Source organism: Anarrhichthys ocellatus, unplaced genomic scaffold, assembly GCF_004355925.1.
Source record: "Anarrhichthys ocellatus isolate YVR2014 unplaced genomic scaffold, GSC_Weel_1.0 scaffold58, whole genome shotgun sequence".
In the NCBI taxonomy this organism is placed as follows: Eukaryota; Metazoa; Chordata; class Actinopteri; order Perciformes; family Anarhichadidae; genus Anarrhichthys; species Anarrhichthys ocellatus.
This window is the reverse complement of record NW_022280088.1, coordinates 2,066,673-2,090,536: the sequence shown is the minus strand read 5'-3', so window position 1 is coordinate 2,090,536 and position 23,864 is coordinate 2,066,673. Positions and strand designations below refer to the sequence as shown.

At 39.9% G+C, this 23,864-nt stretch overlaps 2 protein-coding genes across 5 annotated transcripts in view; both read left to right on the top strand.

The window, feature by feature from the left end:
• The first annotated feature begins 1,081 nt into the window (after positions 1-1,081).
• Positions 1,082-17,248, top strand: LOC116396659 (uncharacterized). Of its 4 annotated transcripts, XM_031871403.1 has the most exons (8): positions 1,083-1,465; positions 6,588-6,632; positions 7,032-7,076; positions 8,750-8,794; positions 9,209-9,238; positions 10,045-10,192; positions 11,028-11,189; positions 11,927-17,248. In XM_031871403.1, the coding sequence occupies exons 1-8, from the start codon at positions 1,415-1,417 to the stop codon at positions 13,039-13,041; spliced, it is 1,641 nt and encodes a 546-aa protein (XP_031727263.1). In that variant the 5' UTR covers positions 1,083-1,414; the 3' UTR covers positions 13,042-17,248. The 4 variants fall into 4 exon arrangements, with proteins under 4 accessions (XP_031727265.1, XP_031727263.1, XP_031727266.1 ...); XM_031871405.1 differs by lacking the exon at positions 7,032-7,076 and having other exon boundaries at positions 1,082-1,465; XM_031871404.1 differs by lacking the exon at positions 9,209-9,238 and having other exon boundaries at positions 1,085-1,465.
• Positions 17,249-18,790: 1,542 nt separating this feature from the next.
• pdcd4a (programmed cell death 4a) overlaps positions 18,791-23,864 on the top strand; it is a 15,080-nt gene continuing 10,006 nt past the window's right edge. Inside the window, exon 1 of the mRNA XM_031871407.1 lies at positions 18,791-19,280. Within this exon, the coding sequence (XP_031727267.1) occupies positions 19,235-19,280 (46 nt within the window). The 5' untranslated portion in view covers positions 18,791-19,234. The remainder of the gene's footprint in view (positions 19,281-23,864) is intronic.

Sequence of the window (23,864 nt, the reverse complement as noted above, 5' to 3'; positions counted from 1 at the left end):
CTTCTTAACTTTTGAGGTTTCTGTTCTTTACTCATCTTGATTTTCTACTTTTAGTCTACTTCATCTCATTGTGAAATAGTACACTATTGACTCTATAGGCTGGGATACTGTACTTTACAGATACAATTTTTACTAAAAAACAATAATGATCTTGCAGCAACATCAACATGCTCTATGATATATAATAATATAAAACTCTGTTAGGGGTCATTATGCATAACAAGTACTATACAAATACTTTTGATACTTTGATTAGATTACATTTTGAACTCTGAACTTTTACTAAAATTGAATGGTGGATTTTTTTTATTTTTGTGAAAATACCTGTGACACCTCCTGTACAGTGTTTATTATCTGCGAATATACTAGTTCTCAAAAAATGTGTTCAAAATACTGTATAGGCGAACATAAAAAGAGGGAAGAAAGAAAGGTTAATTTTATAAACAGTTTAAAATAAATAAGTTTGATGCTGATTCAAGATGTTCACATAAACAATGCAGTTCATAAGTTCAGACCTAAAGTTAACGTCACCACTTAATGATACTGATTTTCACATAATGAAACGAACGTTATGATTAAAAACTGTAAAGACACCATTCTTAATAATATACTACGTTCTTTACATTTCACACGTCTCTTCTTGTTTACTTTAGGTTTTACTTGTAGTGGAGTAATTAAGTATTTTAATGTATTTTAACGTGCCATTTTACCTAACTAAGAAATCTAACGTAACCTGGATTTACATTTAAAATTAATGTTTAGGTTGTATATATACGTTTAGGTTAATATTTGCACAACATTTCTAGAGTAGGCCTGTATAGCAATGTCCGGCTCATACCAATCATCAGTGATTGTATTTTGTATTAGGTAACCTTTGTGTGCAACTATATATTTCAAATATCATGGCTCTGTTTCGCTACAATTGCAAAAACGCACCTGGTGTTTCGGTTTCATGCTCGGCCGTAGTTAATAAAGCAACAGTCGAGCAAGTGTGTGAGTAGAGCCACGCCGAGGCAGCCTCTGTGCGGCTGTTGCTGGGAGCTCCGGCCAATCAAAGCCGCAGCGCTCCCATACAAGTACTTTAGGGGCTGGAGAAGCATGACATCATGCACAGCTCCGACCCTCACTGCGAACACAAAGAGTAAAACGTATTTATTGCACTACTGCACGCTGCGGTCGACGTCTGCATCGTCTGCACGGCGATACCCCGCGGTCCCATCCATAAAATACACCGGAAATCTGGCCCTGGGACTCCGGAGAGTGCTGCGGAGTCTGGGAGGGGCATCCGTCCGTCCGTCCGGGGGCAATGGCGGATGCGTGTGGAGTGGGACAGCAGTGATGGGGGCTTAGCAGAATAACATCCCGACTTCTGCATGTACATTTTCTCTGTTTAGCTTGGTATTCATCTCTCGCCATGGATCCAGAGAAAACGTTGACATTCTGCCTCGGGCTGAAGGCTGAGGAGGTAATGCACTGCACGGCTTTCCTTTACTTATTCTGCAGAGCAACATGCTTTCCTTGGTCTGCGTTGTTGTTGTTGACAAACGGTGGCCTCAACTTGTTCGGTACCCATCTGTCTTTTCATTCCTTCATCTTGAGTTGTTGTATCTTTTTCCTTTTGACATATTTCTCGAGGACAAACGGTGCATTTATTGCATCATTACAGCAAATGTTGTTGCTTGCAGTAAAGTCAGTCAGGTATGGTTTCTATTGTGATTGTTTGTGGTCAACGGCATTTCTGTCTGTGATGATGTTGTTAATGCACAACAGTTGATGATAAGTTTCAGAAGCATGGGCCCTCTAATGCACAACAACATGTCCCGAGTATTATGGGAATATGTGACAAATATAAAACAATGTACTGTTAGGTTAATTCTAAATTGAGAGGGTACCACAGACATACAGTTAACTAAATACTAAAGGAATGTTATATAGTATTAATATCAGTAGTAGTTTGCGACTTGTTGACTTGTGTTGCTAAAACTGCAGATTTTAAGTTGATTCCTGGTTTCAAGCAAAGTAGCTAACGAAATGTGTCGTAATGCGCCAAAGATTTAACTTTAATTTATGCAAGCATGATTTAAAGAGCTTTAACTGCCAGACCCTTATAGCCTAATAAATCGAACGTACGTGTGCTTGTCCAGCAGGAGAACACCATACTGCTGATTCAGGACACTGAGGATGATGTGTCTTTCAAGTCTGTTGTTGTTGCCAGTAAATATTTAGGCTCATACACCTGTATTGATAATGGCACAGTGAAAACTACATTGGCTTCAATCTATTTGAAAGTATTTGAAAGAGACATACATCTACGTTCAGCTAGTCATTGTGACATGTAAAATAAAATTGACCACGAACCCTCCGGCACTAAAAGGTGAAAGTCTTGTGAGGAGAGAAAATTATGTTTTCAAATCAAATTGTCAAGTTCAAATTTCCTTTATTGGCATAATTATTATAATTTTTTTCCATAGTACATTTTTTTTGGTTTAAGAGTGTGTCAAGTTCTTGGCATTTGATTTTTATTTTGGTAAAGACATTGGTCTCCATATAAAGATCTAGTGTCTGTCTTTATGTGCCGGGATCTTTTCTTTTGTGTAGCAAAAAAGTATTTGTCTTTTTTTAAATTCAATCAGACAACGACAGTGTATGTAAGTCCATGTAATCTAGGATGGAGTTAGTGAAGGTGTGTGTTTGCTGTCATGCTATTGAGAACCGTAGGACCCCAGGGGTGGGAATCGTTTGTGGTTAGTCTGTGGTCTCTGGGGAAGTCTGAATGATCACTTCACACCCATGTGCGTGTACTCTGCCGTGTGGTGGGCTTACCACAGGAACTCAGCTCCCTCTTGAAAACGCTCTCGACTGACTTTCATAACAGTATAAAAGCTAACTTATGAACCACCTGAGGTTATATTTGACAGTTGGATACGCAGCATGACTTTTCTGTTGGGTTTTTGTTGTGGCACAATATTTAGGGGTCTTCCCGTATCAGAAACAAACACAGTTTTTAAAAATATCTTATTCATATATATAATGAAGTAGATGAAAAATAGCAAACATTAAATTATTTAGAATCTTCAAGCAAACAGTTTATTGTCAGTAGGAACGTCCCTGATAAACCAGGACTCCTCCAGATACTTTTCTGGTATAACAAAACTTGTCCGTAGCACAGGGGAATAAAAATATCATTGTACCCAAAGCTGGCATGTCTGCTCAAATGTGTGCTCTACTTATTCTTTGATCAAATAGTTTCTGATTTAAATCATAATTTGGCTGGTTTTAGAATATTTCAAAGTTCAAGTCCGGTTGTAAAAACGGATTCAAGCGCTTTGACTTCTTTTATTAAATAAGCCTAATAAAATGTTTTGTAAAAAAAACGTGCATTTTTTCAAAGTAAGATATAAAAAATATTGCAATGGTACCAAAACTTAAGTATTGTATCCGCACTAGTATTGAAAAATGCCTGTGTTAATCATGTGTTCATGGCCACATACTGTAGCGTCGCCACCGGATCACTTTTTGGCAGGAACCTAATTAGTTTGTTCAATGCTCAGCCAGTACGTCCTTGGTTAGACATGGCTCTTCCACCAAAGTGTCATGTAATGTTGCGTAATGCAATATTGATAAACCTGTGGCTGCATCAGGTGTTGAAGAAGCGTATGCTATGCACAGTTGTATACTGTAGTAAATATGAGTATCTCTACGCTAACTGACAGCTGTTATTGTCCTTCGTACAGCCTCAAGGCAGTGTGTGGAGTTAGCTGCTTGTTACATTTTTGCTGCTCATTGTCATTTGTTACTTTGTTAAAAATTGACAGTAGTTGTAATTACCTGGACCTGAACATAGCTGCGTGTATGCATGTACACACACACACACACACACACACACACACACACACACACACACACACACACACACACACTGCAGCCAACGTTGTCCATATAACCAGCAGCCAGTTGTTAACAAAAGAGGTCTCATTTACATGGCTACAGCCCCCCAGTGTCTCCACATTGTTTTTGACAGTGGCCTCATCCAGCAGCACACACACACAGGCATATTTTCCTTTTCCTCACAGTGGGTCTGAATGACATTTACAGAGGCGTGAGCGACACACAGAATTATAAAATCTGGACCGTAACAGAATTGCATTGAGTAGCGTAACCGTACATAATTATTTCTACTCTGTCATATGTGGACCTAAATCATTACATGATCGTTTACTAATGGGGCCTATTTGCTCGCACTCATCCTTATAGGTAGGTCAGCCTGTGTGGTTGTTGTAGGTGTCATTGCCTGTTGAGATGCTACACTTCTCAAAATAATCCCTTGAGGATAATTGATGTTCTTTTAAAATGACCAGATGTTTTAGTTATATACAGTGGGTACGGAAAGTATTCAGACCCCTTTAAATTTTTCACTCTTTGTTTCATTGCAGCCATTTGCTAAAATCAAAAAAGTTAATTTTATTTCTCATTAATGTACACTCAGCACCGCATCTTGACAGAAAAAAACAGAAATGTAGAAATTTTTGCAAATTTATTAAAAAAGAAAAACTGAAATATCACATGGTCATAAGTATTCAGACCCTTTGCTGTGACACTCATATTTAACTCACACGCTGTCCATTTCTTCTGATCCTCCTTGAGATGGTTCTACTCCTTCATTGGAGTCCAGCTGTGTTTAATTAAACTGATTGGACTTGATTAGGAAAGGCACACACCTGTCTATATAAGACCTTACAGCTCACAGTGCATGTCAGAGCAAATGAGAATCATGAGGTCGAAGGAACTGCCCAAGGAGCTCAGAGACAGAATTGTGGCAAGGCACAGATCTGGCCAAGGTTACAAAAGAATTTCTGCAGCACTCAAGGTTCCAAAGAGCACAGTGGCCTCCATAATCCTTAAATGGAAGAAGTTTGGGACGACCAGAACTCTTCCTAGACCTGGCCGTCCAGCCAAACTGAGCAATCGTGGAAGAAGAGCCTTGGTGAGAGAGGTAAAGAAGAACCCAAAGATCACTGTGGCTGAGCTGCAGAGATGCAGTAGGGAGATGGGAGAAAGTTCCACAAAGTCAACTATCACTGCAGCCCTCCACCAGTCTGGGCTTTATGGCAGAGTGGCCCGACGGAAGCCTCTCCTCAGTGCAAGACATATGAAAGCCCGCATAGAGTTTGCCAAAAAACACATGAATGACTCCCAGACTATGAGAAATAAGATTCTCTGGTCTGATGAGACCAAGATTGAACTTTTTGGCGTTAATTCTAATCGGTGTGTGTGGAGAAAACCAGGAACTGCTCATCACCTGCCCAATACAATCCCAACAGTGAAACATGGTGGTGGCAGCATCATGCTATGGGGGTGTTTTTCAGCTGCAGGGACAGGACGACTGGTTGCAATTGAAGGAAAGATGAATGCGGCCAAGTACAGAGATATCCTGGAAGAAAACCTCTTCCAGAGTGCTCCGGACCTCAGACTGGGCCGAAGGTTCACCTTCCAACAAAACAATGACCCTAAGCACACAGCTAAAATAACAAAGGAGTGGCTTCAGAACAACTCTGTGACCATTCTTGACTGGCCCAGCCAGAGCCCTGACCTAAACCCAATTCAGCATCTCTGGAGAGACCTGAAAATGGCTGTTCACCATCCAACCTGACGGAACTGGAGAGGATCTGCAAGGAAGAATGGCAGAGGATCCCCAAATCCAGGTGTGAAAAACTTGTTGCATCATTCCCAAGAAGACTCATGGCTGTACTAGCTCAAAAGGGTGCTTCTACTCAATACTGAGCAAAGGGTCTGAATACTTGACCATGTGATATTTCAGTTTTTCTTTTTTAATAAATTTGCAAAAATTTATACATTTCTGTTTTTTCTGTCAAGATGGGGTGCTGAGTGTACATTAATGAGAAATAAAATTAACTTTTTTGATTATAGCAAATGGCTGCAATGAAACGTGTGTGTGTGTGTGTGTGTGTGTGTGTGTGTGTGTGTGTGTGTGTGTGTGTGTGTGTGAGAGCTCTGTTTTACTTTCTTTTACGTAATTGTAAAATTAATATCTTTGGGTTTTCGACTGTTGGTGAGACTAAACAAACAATCGGAACGTGTCACTTTGGGCTTTTTGAATGCATGTTGGGTGTTTCTTTCTTTTTGTCCCCCCCGAAATTTTATAAACTAAACAGTTACTTGTTAATTTAGGTCATCACAGTTTTAGAGGTGTACCTTTTGTATGCATGTGTGAGTTTGGAAGAAATGAGAAAAGGTAAAGGCAGAGTGTCGGGGAATTGGTGCCTTCTGTCTTCTATCTGGAGATGAGAAATAGCTTTTGTTAAAAAGCCGTTGACCTTCCCGGCTCCTTGAAGAGCCAGGAGGGTAACCAGCGTCATCAGACTGGAAAATGTGTTTAGTGGCCTTTTTTGTCATGCTTGATTACTTGAATGACAGCACAGTATAATTTAGTTTCTTGTGAAGCATGTGCCCTTGTCAGATTTAAACATGTTGTGCCGATCCTTTGTTTTTTTTCTTTCAATTAACATAATATCATTTCTCTCTCTACTGCTCCTTCTTAGTTATTGTACATCTCTGTCTTTTACTAGATGACCATATCCCTGCAGGGGCTGGATGGGACTGAAGCTGCTACGGTACGGAGCTCGACCTTCAACCACCACTACACATTTCATACCACTGGATAGTATAAAACATTGTCCACACGAGTATAAAAAAAACTAAAAAACTCCAAGCGTAACCACAGTGGTTGCTATGGCCATGCATAATTATTTTTTAGCACTTCTCAGTCTCATGTGTGGTAACTATGTACATAACAGAAATCTCTTCTTGCTGCATTGTTATTGTAGTTTATGGATTTGCTGAAGTGTCTGAGCTCATTAAGATTTTTCTCCCCAAGCATTGAAATTTGCCGGCTTTTTCTGATGTTAATATCTGTGATTAGTTCTTCACTTGCATCTTAATCATCAGCAAGTCAGTGCGAGGGAGAGATTCAACTGTAAAATTCACAGAGGTCCTTTCATTTCTCATTTCAGGTGGCTGTTTCTCAGAAGGAGGCAGACATGCTCACAATTAATAAGGTGTGAGGTTTTCTTTTTAATTTAACATTGACCTGTAGCTGCCAACAAACTATACTATCATCTCACAAAATAATCTGAAAGCTGAACGAATCAATATTTGAAGACTCCGGCTCATATACTGCTGTTCACTACCAGCACAGCCCCAACCAGCAGATAGACGGACTAGCTGGTGAATGTAGCGGAGCATTTACCAGCTAGAGCCAGATATCTCCCGCAGGAGTTGGTAATGGCAATTTTATTTATATAGCACGTCGTAACATGTAAACTCATAAAATGCTTTATATCTATGAACAAAATATAAGTATAATCAACATAAATATAAGACTATATACAGTAGTATACAGAAACACACACCCAACAAATTTGCAAACAGACTTTATTTTTCAAGTATCTAAAAGAAAGACGAGTACAAATCCTAAAGATAAAAAGATCAATACAGATAAATAAATACAAAAACAAACAACATATTTTGTTCTGCTTTCATACATTGTATGATACTTCATTTACATAGTGTTGTACTCCATCAAGAGAAGTTGTTTAGGATCTTTTTGAAATGAGGAGTGATTGTGAAGTGAGCTTTCATCTACCTCTTGTAGTGTTCATCATCAGAGGAGTTTGCTCAGTTGTCGTGGAGGTGGATCATTTGCGAAAAAGCTCTGAAAACAATAACGAGTGGCGCTTAGCTGATACGTAACTCTCACGCTCATGCTGTCGCCTGCCAAAGGGAATACCACAGAAATAGCCATGACGACTTCATCTTTGCAGTAACATTATTTTCCCCCAAATCCAGGTGTGAAAAACTTGTTGCATCATTCCCAAGAAGACTCATGGCTGTACTAGCTCAAAAGGGTGCTTCTACTCAATACTGAGCAAAGGGTCTGAATACTTATGACCATGTGATATTTCAGTTTTTCTTTTTTAATAAATTTGCAAAAATTTATACATTTCTGTTTTTTTTTCTGTCAAGATGGGGTGCTGAGTGTACATTAATGAGAAATAAAATGACCTTTTTTGATTTTAGCAAATGGCTGCAATGAAACAGAGTGAAAAATTTAAAGAGGTCTGAATACTTTGTGTGTGTGTGTGTGTGTGTGTGCTCTCTTTTACTCACTTTTACGTAATTGTAAAATTAATATCTTTGGGTTTTCGACTGTTGGTGAGACTAAACAAACAATTGGAACGTGTCACTTTGGGCTTTTTGAATGCATGTTGGGTGTTTCTTTCTTTTTGTCCCCCCCGAAATTTTATATACTAAACGGTTACTTGTTAATTTAGGTCATACAGTTTTAGAGGTGTACCTTTTGTATGCATGTGTGAGTTTGGAAGAAATGAGAAAAGGTAAAGGCAGAGTGTCGGGGAATTGGTGCCTTCTGTCTTCTATCTGGAGATGAGAAATAGCTTTTGTTAAAAAGCCGTTGACCTTCCCGGCTCCTTGAAGAGCCAGGAGGGTAACCAGCGTCATCAGACTGGAAAATGTGTTTAGTGGCCTTTTTTTGTCATGCTTGATTACTTGAATGACAGCACAGTATAATTAGTTTCTTGTGAAGCATGTGCCCTTGTCAGATTTAAACATGTTGTGCCGATCCTTTGTTTTTTTTTTCTTCCATTAACATAATATCATTTCTCTCTCTACTGCTCCTTCTTAGTTATTGTACATCTCTGTCTTTTACTAGATGACCATATCCCTGCAGGGGCTGGATGGGACTGAAGCTGCTACGGTACGGAGCTCGACCTTCAACCACCACTACACATTTCATACCACGGGATAGTATAAAACATTGTCCACACGAGTATAAAAAAAACTAAAAAACTCCAAGCGTAACCACAGTGGTTGCTATGGCAATGCATAATTATTTTTTAGCACTTCTCAGTCTCATGTGTGGTAACTATGTACATAACAGAAATCTCTTCTTGCTGCATTGTTATTGTAGTTTATGGATTTGCTGAAGTGTCTGAGCTCATTAAGATTTTTCTCCCCAAGCATTGAAATTTGCCGGCTTTTTCTGATGTTAATATCTGTGATTAGTTCTTCACTTGCATCTTAATCATCAGCACGTCAGTGCGAGGGAGAGATTCAACTGTAAAATTCACAGAGGTCCTTTCATTTCTCATTTCATGTGGCTGTTTCTCAGAAGGAGGCTGACATGCGCACAATTAATAAGGTGTGAGGTTTTCTTTTTAATTTAACATTGACCTGTAGCTGCCAACAAACTATACTATCATCTCACAGAATAATCTGAAAGCTGAACTAATCAATATTTGAAGACTCCGGCTCATATACTGCTGTTCACTACCAGCACAGCCCCAACCAGCAGATAGACGGACTAGCTGGTGAATGTAGCGGAGCATTTACCAGCTAGAGCCAGATATCTCCCGCAGGAGTTGGTAATGGCAATTTTATTTATATAGCACGTCGTAACATGTAAACTCATAAAATGCTTTATCTATGAACAAAATATAAGTATAATCAACATAAATATAAGACTATATACAGTAGTATACAGAAACACACACCCAACAAATTTGCAAACAGACTTTATTTTTCAAGTATCTAAAAGAAAGACAAGAGTACAAATCATAAAGATAAAAAGATCAATACAGATAAATAAAAACAAACATATTTTGCTCTGCTTTCATACATTGTATGATACTTCATTTACATAGTGTTGTACTCCATCAAGAGAAGTTGTTTAGGATCTTTTTGAAATGAGGAGTGATTGTGAAGTGAGCTTTCATCTACCTCTCGTAGTTTTCATCATCAGAGGAGTTTGCTCAGTTGTCGTGGAGTTGGATCATTTGCGAAAAAGCTCTGAAAACAATAACGAGTGGCGCTTAGCTGATACGTAACTCTCACGCTCATGCTGTCGCCTGCCAAAGGGAATACCACAAAAATAGCCATGACGACTTCATCTTTGCAGTAACATTATTTTCACAGTGGTGATATGTAATGCTGTGTTCTGTCCACTAGGTGGTGAAGCATCACGGGGGTTCTGGTAGCCAGCCTGTTGTCAGTCCGAAGTACTGTCCTGGGGTAAACAACAATCCAGGTTACCTGTGTGAAACGGGGCACTGCTGCGGAGAGACGGGCTGCTGCACCTACTATTATGAACTCTGGTGTGAGTCACCTGACGGACATCTTTTCCATTGTGTTACAGTAGACAAGTTCCTGAGGCTAACGCTGCAATGTCACATTTATTATGCATTAAGTGAAACATCTGGACACAAAGGTCTGATTTCATTTACATAATTGAAAAAAAAGAGTTTACACTATAATATTTAGGTGTAGGTAATGGACCTATATCGCCTATATTTTCCCTTCTCCCTGCATTACCTTTCATTGGAGGCACCAAACAACAGGCTGCATGTTGCAATGCTGATTGTTAGATCTTAATATTCACCTGAGAATGACATCTGAAACTATACGTTTTTCTTGGTCAGATCACAACCCTTAACTTTATCAGTAAATGTTCAATGTATATATAAGAGGCTAAGTAATTAATTACATTGACATCAAGGGATTTATCCTTTACCCCTACAGTGTGGGCCACTAAAAATCACTGCATTCATTAGTTCTCCTTGAATGTGCCAACCATTATACTTTTGAATTTTCAAAATATTCATACCGATTGGTTAAAAATAAAAGCAGCAAATTCTTTACTCAAATTAATTTGTTTCCTTAAATAGTGAAAAGAGTGTTGATTATCATGGTCAAATGAATGCCAACAAAGCTAAGAAATAAATCTAAAATATCACAGAATGCTTTGGAAAAATGGACAGAATAATGGGAAAGGTAAAGGATTTGTCTGTAATGGGACACAATCTCCAAAACCACCATTGTCATTTAAAAACAGTCTATGCCTCTAGGTAATCGATGTAAGTCGATCTGAGATGTAATTTATACAACAGAACAAAACTTTTATTTTCATAAATAATGGTGTTGGTTCTCTGCAGGGTTCTGGCTACTGTGGACGATGCTGATCCTCTTCAGCTGTTTCTGTGCTTACCGCCACCGCCGGGCAAAGCTGAGGATCCAACAGCAGCAGAGACAGAGGGAGATCAATCTGATCGCCTACAACGGAGCCTGCAACTACCCTTCCTCAATGCTGGACCTCAGTGGGTTTATTTATGTTATTTCATCTCGTATTCTATTTTTAATTGTGTAGGTCAACTATAAGAGGAACTACAGAGTGTGAGGATTATAAAGTGTTTATTATATTCAAATCTATATTCCAGAACTTATATATTTTCTGCTTTCCTTAGTGTGCTGCTTTCCTGAGGAAACAGAATTTAAACACATCTACATTCAGGTGCTTCTGCAGTTTAGGTGTTTTTTATTTGGATCCCTATTCATTGCTAACTCAGAAACGACTAGTCTTCCTGGGGTTCATTTGAAAAAATAGATACTGAATAGTATAAGCAACAAATGTTTTGCCTTACACCCATACGGTACATATTATGGTCAATGCAATCATCTCCACTTGTTAAGACAATATTACACCATTGCAATACAATAATGGCAATATAAACACTAAATAAATAGCATGTATTAAATAGAAGATCAATCAGTAACCATTAAATACAAGAAAAAATGTCTTGATTCATTCCAACATCCATGCTACAAAGAAAACTTTAAAAAAAGGCTAAGTCATTTTTGTAGTCCAGCTGCGCACTGTAGTTTTTAACAAACATCACTCAAACTAAAAGTATATAGTGCATTTGTTAGACTATTTTAAACCTAGGATTAATAATATTAAGAAAAATATGGAATACTGTATCTCCAGTATTTCCTTGAACAAGTCAAGTGGCAGGCTGTACTTTTGAGCTGATTTGTGATATTTCTTTTGTCACAGGTTTTCTGGCTTCGTTTAAGTTGCCCTCCTACGAGGAGGTGGCGGCGCAGCCCACCACCCCTCCTCCGCCTTACAGCTCTGTCTTCGCCCTGCAGGGAGGTGCCATGGGGGGTCCTAGCTCTTCTTACTCCCATCATCACCACCACCGTCACCCCTGCCCTCCATATTTGGGCCCCGGTCCCAGTGGCCTGACTTCCTCCCAGAGCTCTGACAACTACACCAGCTGCTCCTGCGAGTCTTGCTCCCTCACTTCCCCCTGCAGCACCTCCTTCTCTGTCCAGGTGACAGACGAGACGTATGACAGCAGCCACATCTCCACACCCAGTGAAGCAGGGGGTGACTGGGTGGTCATGTCAAGGTTTGGGGCCAACTTCACACCAACTTCTTCCCCGACACCTTTATCGCAAGTTCCACCTGATGTTATACCTGCGGCCACTCCAGATGTCATACCGGTACAAAGACGGCCCTCTAACGGCGGTGAAGGATTCTCGTCTTCAGCTCCACCTCTCTCTCTTCCTTTACACTCTCGTCCATCACACTCTTCTCGCCTCCCACTCTCTCCCCTCATTCTGTTATCTTCCATTCCTCCTGGTCAAGTCCATCCTCTCGTCCTCTCAGACCCACTTGGAGCTGTAGCCATTCAGAGAGAGAAAGAAGAAGAGGCCCCACCTTGTGGTCCAACCCCCAGGTCCACTCTGTCTCCCCCTAAACAGGCCCATTTCCCCTCAAATGTGGCTGTTTTCACACATTGCCACAACAAAGAAGAGCAAAAACGAGAAGAGGAAGAAGAAGAAGATGACGAGGAGGATCATTTCCGGCATCGACGGCTAACGGGTGACTCGGGCATCGAGGTATGCCGTTGCCATGTGAAGCGAGAGGAACAAGAGGAAGAGGAACTCCGCAAGGGGCATTTTGGGAAAGGAGGAAAAGAGGCTGTGAAGGAAGAGGAGAGTGCAGACGTGCTGCACGACAGCATGGACTGTTCCCTCAGAGCGAAGGCCTCTGCTCAGCCACCACTACTGGACGACCGCGCTGAACAGCGTGGCCGCATCTCTTCATCCTCCAGTATCAACCAGAAGACAGGCGAGGCCATCATCACCGTGGAGTCCTCGTAAGCTTACAGCCTGTGAGATGTAGTCAAACAAGTGGAAAAAGTGAGATGTTTCTGCTTGATGGCGCTCGTCACAGATCAAGACTAGTAGGTGAAAGGTCTTGTAGGTCTTACTTTAGATAGTTGGGGAGAGGATGTGTGATCGATTCTCGTTTTCTCTGTATTCAAATGAGAAACTCCAAGAGAAGCCGACACAGGAAAGTTCTACTTTGTAGTTAATTTATATATGGTTTCGGGAGAAGGCGTATCCTTTTTCTCTTAAGTGATGAAAATGCTAATGAATTGCTTCTTCTCTGTTTCCATGCTAACCAAATCCATTTTTACCAGTGGCACTGTGTCAACATCCAGTTTAAGAAAGTTAAATTATAAGATAATGCTTCTCTATTTTTGGCTTTTTTTAATGTAAAATTGTGGATAGTTTTACCTCTGTGGGCATTTAAAAATTCTTCAAATGAAACGATCTGAGAAGCAAAAATTCATCTTTAGCTGCCCTGCTCACAATGTTTTTTTGACATTATGCAATGTGTGATGGGGTCACAGACTGTGCTAAAAATCTTATTTTAATTGAAATAAATGTAAGAATAATCTGAACGATTCATTTTCAAAAGAGCAGCTCTAACTAATTGTGTCTGGATCATGTTGTATAACCTTAATCAACTGTATTCTATCTGTTGAAGAGTTTCACAACCATTGAACAAGACTTGATTAACCTGTGACCTTTTTCGTTGTAGGGTGAATCTTTGCTTTCACTAGCCTACTTCCCTCTGTTTTAAGGATATAAGAAGGGAACAGTTATAACTGATTCAAGAAGTGTGTGTTTTATACATTTTGTCTTATGTTGCTCCCTAAAGGAAAAGGGGTGCAAACTTTAATGTTAATGTGTGGGTGGCAAAGCTTTACAATGGTATTGATTATACATTGTTGTTTCAGTCTGTTACATGATTATACAGTACAGTGAAACTGACTGTTTGACTTTAGATTTAATGTGTTTGAACATGTTCCTGGTTGGTTGTTGCCATTTTTGCAAGGCAATGTAAATCTGATTCCTCCATTGAGTTTTTACAAGGCAGAAACATTAAACCTAATCTCATCGCTGATTATGAATGTAAAAGGTTTATGCATCACAACAAAATGATACACTTAAATTGTTTACGATGAATTTTTATCGCTTGACTGAGAACCTCTGGAAAAGTGCTTAAAAATGCAGCAAGGCAATTCAATCTGCCAGGTGTGGATTTTGAGAAGACACTTTTAAATGAAGTGCCCATTGTCATTTCTGTCTTGAGTCAAGTATGGTTTGTGAGATATCAAAGGTGTTCATGTAAACGTACGAGCTGATGGTTTAAGGTCGGAGTAATGCCGCTAGTGGCTAAAAATGTGGTCACTTCTGAGAGTTCAATGCTTTTCTCTAAATGTATTCCGGTCGATCCTGTTTTTGTATGTAAAATCATTTGTCAGTTGATGTCCAGTTGTACTTTGTCTTTCAGTAGAGGGAGGTCTCTGCCTCAGTGTGAAGTTGATATACCTTGAGCGACACTCTGTACTTCCTAGGATTTATATCAAGTCGATCCTGGTGTTAGCAGTGGCAATAGCACACATGTACTCTCTTGTAATTTATTCTCAGTACAAAATGTACTGAGGCATAGAGCAAGATTTAGAAAATGAGAATGTATCCAATCACACTTTTGTACATGTTTGTCTTGCTGTAGCTATTATGAGACAAACGTCTGCGTAGTTCATTGAGGCCACTTCGTTGTGTCCTTGGCTCAGTGCAAAGCCAATTTAATTGTCTAACGCAGGGAAGGCAAAGCTTTCAACTCCTTCATAGTTATGTGGACAGAAAACGTTGCCTTGGTTCAGCTTGATAATACCTTATTTGTCATAGGCAAATCGTGTGTGTATAGGGAGGTTTTGGTTTGCTATGAAGATACTTTTGACATCCTCTGATCATCTGAGCTCTTTTGCAGTGACTCAGAGGTGTGTCCCAGAGGTGGCTGATGCTCTGACAGAGACTGCTCACCCTCTGAACATATCAATATAAAAGCCTTTTGGCTACTGTGTACATATCTTGGCTAAAGATTGGACAGTTGTTATTTTTTCACTAGTTCTAGCTAATGTATGTTTATCAAAGTGTATGGTGCCTAGATGAAAATAGACTATCTGTTCGGCATTCTATAGTTTACTGCTGCTATGCGAGTGCGTGTGTTTTCTGTAAATTGTGTATAGTCGTACATCAAATAGGCAAACATTTTTTAACAGTGCTTAGCAGTCTCTTTATAAAATATACACAGTACGTAGTACATGTGAGACTTGCAAAAATAGTATTTAGCAATAGTATTCACACTTTTTTCCTTACTCTAGTTCATGCTGGTTGATAGGAAACGAACTGTTGTGAAAAAGACATTTACCTCTTTAGAACTGATCCGTGAGCTGTGCTGGGCAAAGGCCCTTGATTGTACATATCGCTGTATTTTAAATGCCTTTGGTTTAAGGTTTCTCCCAAGTGCAAACTCAGATTATCTGGTTTTACTTTAGCCCCAGTTTGTGCCTCTCTTGTATTGTCATTACATTTGGGTCACAGAGGTAAATATCTATTACGAAGGTATTTCCAGATTCATCTGGACTCCTCTGTCCATTTGGATTTAAAATATGATATAAATGTTTTTGAAGCCATTTCTCAATTGCAACTCTGTTTCCTATTCCACAAAAAACAGTAGTTGGAAAAACGTTTGTCCTTGCTCCAATTGTATGACATCAACCATAAAGTTTTTTTATCTGTTCATTTTTCTATATTGATGTTTCTTTCTATTTATTTGTTTTCTTTGGTCTTGAACCATATGTTACATCTTGTTTTTATTGAGGCCAAATATGTTGCACATTCAACAATGTTCAGGAGGGAAACACTTGTGGGAGCTGGATTTGCAGGAAATAGAAAGTGAGTTCCATTTTTTATATATATTATATACATACCATGATGATTTGTAACAATTTCCCATAAAATGGCTCAACAAAACCATTAAATATTGGCTAATGCAAATGACTACATTTAGAATGGAAGAGTTCTCCACTTTTATACAGTGCATGTTTTGTCAGTGATTTGTGAATTTCATTGTAGACATTAAAGTCTTTAATAAGTAATTGAAAAGATTACTTATTGATTTATTTTTTGGACTTTTTGTTTGTTTTGTTTGAGAATGTATTTGCAGATTGCAGATGGTTAGCTCTGTGACGTGAATGTAGTCAAGACACCCGTGGCACAAACAGTCTAGTTTTAACCCAGCTCTGATTTTATATTGAAGCCAAACTGATCTGAGTTCAGTGTATATAGAACTAGTTTGATATTCTTTTGCATTGTCAGCAGCTAGTACAGACTAAATGCCCAAACTCAACCCTCATTGAAACAGAAGGCCAAGGCCTGATATAAGACTGTTACCTCGCTGAGTTTTGACTGCAAAGGACTGTTTACTTCTCCTTGTCAAGATAGTATTTACTATATATTTCTACTGACTTTTATTTTGTAATGCCAAGAATTAAGGAATTGAAAAAAAAACAACAGAGCCCACCTTGGTACGGCTGAAAGTGTTTGCCAGGAAAAAAAAAACGTAATATCAAACCTTGTTTGCAGGAAACAATGTGTTGCTCCTTTTACTCCTGCAGCTTTGAGACAGCGGGATTTATAGAAGTATCTTTATTAGATTGTATGTGGAATAGTTCAGATTATTATTGCTTCAAATTGTGGTGTTCTTTTGAGGGTTTCCTTGTGCAATTCTACCTGCAGCTCTTCAGTGTGTTGTACGCATGTGTGAGAGAGTTATCGTCGGCCGTGTTGTGTTGTTAAATCACTGTCGCGTACTATGTTGTAAGCGACAAAGTTGATTGTTGTTGGTATCTGTCAATATATATATATCCAAACATTTTTAATTCATCATGAATATCAAGTTAATTTGGTATCTTGGTGTATAGCATAGAGATGTATGATGCATACTTTGATGTAAAATCCAAACATTGAGATGCTCTCACATTTTTAGATATATTTGTTTTGGTGCTTTTTCCCCCCAGAAGGTCGGGTTGTATTTAGGTTTCTTCCATTTGAGGTTTTTCATTGATGATCATTGGGAATTCTACCTTGTTGACCACAGACATTTGCTCTACTTTATTCAACAAAAACTGTGGATTTTGTGTCAAAATAAATGCTAACAAGCGCTACCAAATACATGTCTGTACTTTTGTGAACATTCTACACATCTCTCGTTGTAGATGCTGGGGGTACAAACAATATTCTGCTTTGAAATACAGCAAATCCACCGACTTATCTAAGCAGGGAATGAGCTAAAAAAACACCCACTCATGAGTAGCTGTCACTGTGACTCAGGATGAATCATCAGGCTGCACTCACTCTGAAAGCTTTACCTTTTCACAAGTAAAACGCAAAAAAAAGAGTTTGAAATGTGTGATTGTGTGTAGCTGACAGACCTGTGCATCAGTGATGACAAATACAACATGCAGTAGGAGAATATCAGCAGTTGTTTGTTGTCAAACATGCTTGCAATATATCAACCACTGCCATATGCCTTGACAAAACCCGTCCGTTCGCACTGTTCCTCTCACTCCAATGAGATGAGCAGAGCAGAAAAAGTCCAGGAATTTACTGTCCTGCCTACTTATTATCATCAAGGCTAGATTGCCAAACAGGCAAAGTGATTAACTGCCCTGGGCCTTCCTAACCATAGGGGGGGCTACAAAAGCTCCAGATTTAAATGTATCCTATTCCATAATCCTTGTAGAGGGATCCCTGTGTCAAGATGTATTTTCAAGACCTTCATTATTTCAGTCTTGATGCATATTCCTATATAAATATGTGCTTAATCACATTACCACACAGGAAGCCGAGAAAATCTGTACGGATTGCTCAAACAGTGGAAGAATCAGGGGTTAATATTGGCCTAAATGACCATTTTTACGCCATGATTATTGTAAGCCTGGTATGTTTTCGTGTGTTAACTGTCATGGGACTTTTCTTAGGCAGATGAAAAAAGGAACCAGTGGCCCACATTTACAGGACTTGGTTAGAAACAGATAGTTTGCTGTTAAATACCAAGGGCACCTAAATGCTGATTGGCCATCATCAAATTTAGCTGCACATGTTTTCAGCTCCATCTGGTGGTGTAAATTTGGATGACAAAAATACTTCAATAAAGATGATAAGGTTTTTGCCAAGTTTACCTTTATTACTCCCTTAAAATTAAGCAGAAACATTTTTTAATCTTATTTATTTCCTTTTGAAGTATTTGCATGCCATGTTTGCCTTTATTAGATAGAAGACACTAGTGAGCTGGAAATGACATGCGACATTTAGAAGTCCCCAACCAGATAGAAATTAGGAACATCTCAAACTCCTAGGCTCGAACTATTTATTGTATAAAACAAATAAGATTTGCAAACGCGTAATGTAAGATAAAGCCAACAAACAAACACATCCAGTAGCAACAGTCTTTGCAGCAATGTCTACAAAAAGCATAATAGTTCTTGAACAGACTAATTCAATGTTATGTTTGGGGTCATAAACTGGCATATATTAAGTAAAACATTACTTGGCAAAATAATAATTATATAGATGTACATACTTGTGTTAATGCTTGTCCTTCTAATAACATAGCAAAAAAGCTTTACATTGGTGTTGTTCCCGTCCTGCTCTGTGATTGGTCAGAGACGACCAGCACCCACCCCCTCTACTGACCACTCCCCATCCGAGCTTTGTTCACGTGACTTTGCTCCGTTCGCTCTTGCAAAGTTAAAAACAGACTTTGTTTATCTTGCAGGTTGTTTGCTGAAATGCTCTCCGACTAGTTTAACCTACTTTCCTTTCCACGCTCAGCGTTATTGACTCGCCTCAGCCGTAAACGCTGAGAAGAGTACGAAACCCTCACTCCTCATTTATATAGTATTTCCTCTCTTTGTAATTCAATTTAATTATTTTTTTGTGTGTTTTCTGCCATTGATCCCGTGCTGCACGAAAAATAGGCGACTGGACTCGCGATTTTCCACTCCAGCACGTGTCATTTGTCAAAAGACTGTTGAAATACCTCGTTCTGCAGACGTTTGACTGCTAATTTTTTGGGGGGGGCAATTTGTGGCAGCTGAAGCTCGACAGGAGAAGCCCACCGTGAGGATTTCTAATCGAGCATTTGGAGAGCGCCATGGCGACCGAAGTGGATACGTGGTCCTCCGCTCCAAAAGTCGACGGTGAGTTAATGAACTCGGCCCCACTTTGTGTCGCGTGCATCGGTGCAGAGTGTCACCGAGCAGCCGAGGGCCTGCTGGCGTCCTCTCCCAGGTCTATTGTCCCTGCATGGGATGGGCTGCAACGCCATGCCCCAACATGTGCTCCGTCACAGACACTTACAACGTGCATTGGTGCAACAATCACTGCGCACGGACGCATATTTGCACATACGACGCTGCACGTACAACCGAACTCCTTTTGGAAGTGTTGTTCTTTTTAGGCTTTGTTAGGGTGTTTGTTGTTGGACTGCTTTTACATTTAACCCTTTCACGTTTCTGATTGGACGAGCTCACAACGCTCACTTCCGCCTTGACAAGTCGTTGTTTGCACACACTGGCGCAGCCTGCTGAGTGTAATTTTATACACAGACGTATCTTTGCTGTTCTAGTACGGTGTTAAACAAGAGTATGGATGAGTAAGATTGAGCTGTCTTGCTTCCTGATTTTTTATTTTTATTTTTCTCGATCGTGCATTTGCAAGATGTTATGCTTCCTCAATCACCTACTTGTGTGTCAACACTTTGTGTGTTAGCCAGTGTATTTTAACGGTTATTTAGAGCCAGATGCAGCGCATATAACGTTACACGCCCCCTTTTATGCATAGTTATATATTTGTTGATAAACAAAACAACACAATGGTGGTCAGTTTCGTCATGGGCAAATACAAAAACAGGAAGCAAGTTTGATTTAAACCGAACGATCCTTGCAGCGCCGACGATTAAATAATGATTTCTCAATCAAACACGCGTCCCTTAAACGCCCCATGTCTGAATAATGATATAATCATTAGACGGTGGCTTTATTTGAATGATATTTGATCCCATGGCACCCTGGATTGCTTTCCTCGCTCAGCCTAGCGATGACGTCGACATGTATAGCCTACTATAAGAGCCAATAGAGCCTTACATAAGCGCTCTCTTGCTGTGTATTTAAAGGTTACATAATGTATTGTTAGCACCGCGAGATCAGCTGTGATGTATCAAACGGATAGTTCACAGGTGTGAGTGGCATTTAAACGCAAACATTACAACCTTGGTTTGTGTTGTCAGACACAACTGATTCACATCAGGTTACACGGAGGTAGGACACAGTGCGTTTGAGACACCACGTGGTTTGTTAAACGGGTGCGTTATGGCAGTGCGCGTAAAAGCAGCCTGTGCTATAGTGCACAGATGGGCTTGTCTGTGTGGACTTATCCGTCTTTTCTCAACGACCCCACGCTTGATTGAGCGGGCTCTGTTGATGGGGTGGTCACACACGCTGTCAAAGACTCTATTGTCTGTGCTTGGTCTCCTCTATACATTGTGGGTCAACAGTATGAGAAATATGTAAACCGTACATTGTATGGCACACATGTCTTTTCAAACATGGATCTTCCCAAAATCATCAGGCTTTACAGACTTCTGTTTTGGGGTCATTTGATTATAGTTTATTATGCATTTATTATTGATAAGTAGCCAGAGCCTAAAGCAATGTCTTAAAATTACTAGTCTGGCCGGCAGCCGAAAATTCCAAAGTACTTTATTTTAAAATAATAAATATCTCTAAAAAAACAAACCTCATTGAATTTCTTTTTTAGATCTGAAACCATCATCCATGTTGAGTGTGAGAGTTCTTGAGTAGTTTTACAGAATGATAACTTGTCTTTTGGTGACATAAACGCAACACATAACAAAACAGTTGAACACTTAATAGTTCTTACACACAGTAGCCCATGTGATACTTAGTTTACGGGCGGCACAGGCTGGATTTGGGTGCCATGTTGCCCGTCGACCATTTTCTAATTAACTATAAAATTAAATGGATTTACTATGTGAATTCTTTTGTACTTGAGTTGTAAATTAAGTGCCAGAGTGCAAATTTCAAAGAGCGATAATGTTCATACATTTTTATCTTATAAATGAACTTATAATGCTTTTTTAATTGGCTCCTGGCCTCCTGTCATTTTGCAAAAGTGGCCACCGGGCCAGTCGAGTTGAGCGTCCCTGCAGTTGCCTCTGCAACGAGTGGACATCCCTCCATGAATATTTGAAGTGTTGGAGTTATGAAGTTTTGCCATGGTGCAGCTATGTGCAGGACACTGAAATGCTTTTGTTTGTCATTAGAAGCAAAATCCTCTTGCTGTTGTGTTTTTTAGGGAGGGTGCATTTAGATTAATAAACTCTGAAATTAGATCTGACAATTAGACTCGATTCATTTTATATCAATGAACTAAGCAACTTGTAATTTTTCTCCACAAATAACCTGTTTACAGGTCTGTGCTGTGAGAAGAGCCCTTCATAGCTGCAGGTTGTAAATCCTGTGTAGAGCCCCAACCGTGAGAGCATTTCCACACCACCTTGTGTAAACGCATGCAGTTACAAACTTCTGAGAAGAAACCCACTGCCATAGATGTCAAGCCAGATCTCTCCGTGGCCTGCTGAGTACACATGTTATTGTCTTGCCCGCTCCTCTTTTGTTAACCCTTCTCCCTCACATGCATTCATGAAAACATGTTTGCACACACTGTCCTGTCCGTTGGCATCAAGCTCCTCAGCTTGGAAACTGAGCAAACCGTAAAGTAGTGCGTTGCTTTACATGAGTGGAAATTAGTCTGTCTGATTGTGTATATATATAAAAAAAAAAAACGGCACGTTATCAGCCTCTTAACTGTTTATCTTAGTAGCTCTAATCTTCTCTATGTACCTCCCCGTGCACTTTATCTGTGTTAACGCTCTGCTGCTGTTACATGGGAAGACTCTAGAAGCACAGTCAGCAAAACGCATTGCTGCGTTGATAAAAACAAGTTGTAACCGTCTTTCACAAGTGGCAACCCTTGTACTTGTATTTGTGGAGCATGTGCGGCCAGGTCCCAGCTTACAATGTCACTGTTGTACATTAGCATTAATCCGCATTAGGCGCACGCGTTTAGGCGATGTGTCTGAAACGTGTTTTCAAGTTAAGCTCTGTCACAGTCTCCTCAAATGAAATGACAGTTAAACCTCAGGACGTCCCCGCCCTTTTCTCCTCCGACAGATAATCCCCACAAGTCCGTACACAGTAGAGCGGTTGTCTGTCCCCTATATTATTTAGCAGATGCTTGCTTGACCTTTTTACAGGATGTCACACATTTTTGCTTATGTGTCTCTGTGCATGGGTAGACAGAGAAATATCTTTTTTTATTTAACCAGGATGTTCAACTGAGATTGAGAAAACTTTGGTCAAAGGTTTGACTGAATCTAAATCCAAACACTTTGTGAGTTTGTTGAGGATTTTGACAGTAGACCTGCAAAACAAATCTGTGTCATCTGCAGAAAAATGTGTTGCTGCTTTAAAACATGTGAATACTCTGCTCTAAATAATGATTTGGGTCTTTGAGTTAAAACTTGTAAACAACAAGAATTTATGTGAAATGCAAATATTGTGGTCATTAAAAGTTTGCCTGCTGCACCCAGCTGCTGTTGAATATCCTGGTCATATGTACACACCTCAATCTTAGATTTAATGTGAGTGCAGAGAAACTTTCCCCTTCCAGCAGACAAATGCGAAAACAATTTTTCAGTGTCAAACGCCGCACAAAGAAGTGCAACTGGTTTTATGAGGTGGAGGGGGACTTTAAAAAATGCTGCTGTATTTGACAGATGTCCCCCCAAAATACATTACTGCGTACTTACAGTTATGAAATCTAGGATTGTCCCTCAGGAGGAATGTGCTCCACTGACCCCCCCCCTCATTCATAAACCCTGCTACTGTATCGAGACCATAACACCATAACACTGCTGTTCATGTTCAGAGGCCCTTGGCTGTTCTGCATCTGTCTGTGTGTGTTGAGGAACTGGTGAAATGTGGGGGCGGTTTTGAAAGCCACCATGACACTGTTGTGTGGTTTGGTCTTCATTTTGTTGAGTGAGCTTGTTGCTGCAGCTTTATGAGACCAATCGTGACACACAGACGGTTTTAGAACTTTTAAGAAAATAACTTCTTTAGCAGTTGAAGTTTGTGTCACACAGGCACATGATCCCTGCAGAGGTAAAAACAACAAAACTGTGTTAGCTTGGCTGCATTATGTGCTGCTTGTTTTGCAACTCTCGCCTTGGCAAACTGCTCCGACTTTTTCCTGCCTTCTCATTTTTCTGCTCTTTTCCAATTGGCCGGTCATGTATATGGCACGCTGCCGTTGGCTAGTTTTTTCCTGCACTGGCAGGCCCTGTGGCCTATATGAGGCAAGGAGAGGGAATAGGAGGAGGACACGACACATGGTGGGCTGTTTACAGACTTTGAAGGCCATGGGTGTGGTGCTGCTTTTTACTGCAACGGGTTAAATCACAGAGGTGACCTGCTTCATGCAAAGGTGCTTCCTTTCATTTGTTATTCACGCTCCAAGTCAAACATCTGAGACCTGTTGAATAATAAATACTTTTTTAATAAACCATTTGGTACTTTTGCAGCACACAGACTGCAGCTGTGTCTTAAGATAGTTAGTTTTATCTGTGGCTTGAACAGTTTCCCCTCTGCCCCCGTGTGTGTGTGTGTGTGTGTGTGTGTGTGTGTGTGTGTGTGTGTGTG

Coding starts and splice junctions, on each gene's coding strand:
- LOC116396659 (XM_031871403.1), top strand. CDS start 1,415: ATGGATCCAGAGAAAACGTTGACATTCTGCCTCGGGCTGAAGGCTGAG. Junction 1,466..6,587: donor TCGGGCTGAAGGCTGAGGAG/GTAATGCACTGC, acceptor GTCTTTTACTAG/ATGACCATATCCCTGCAGGG. Junction 8,795..9,208: donor ATGGGACTGAAGCTGCTACG/GTACGGAGCTCG, acceptor GCTGTTTCTCAG/AAGGAGGCTGACATGCGCAC.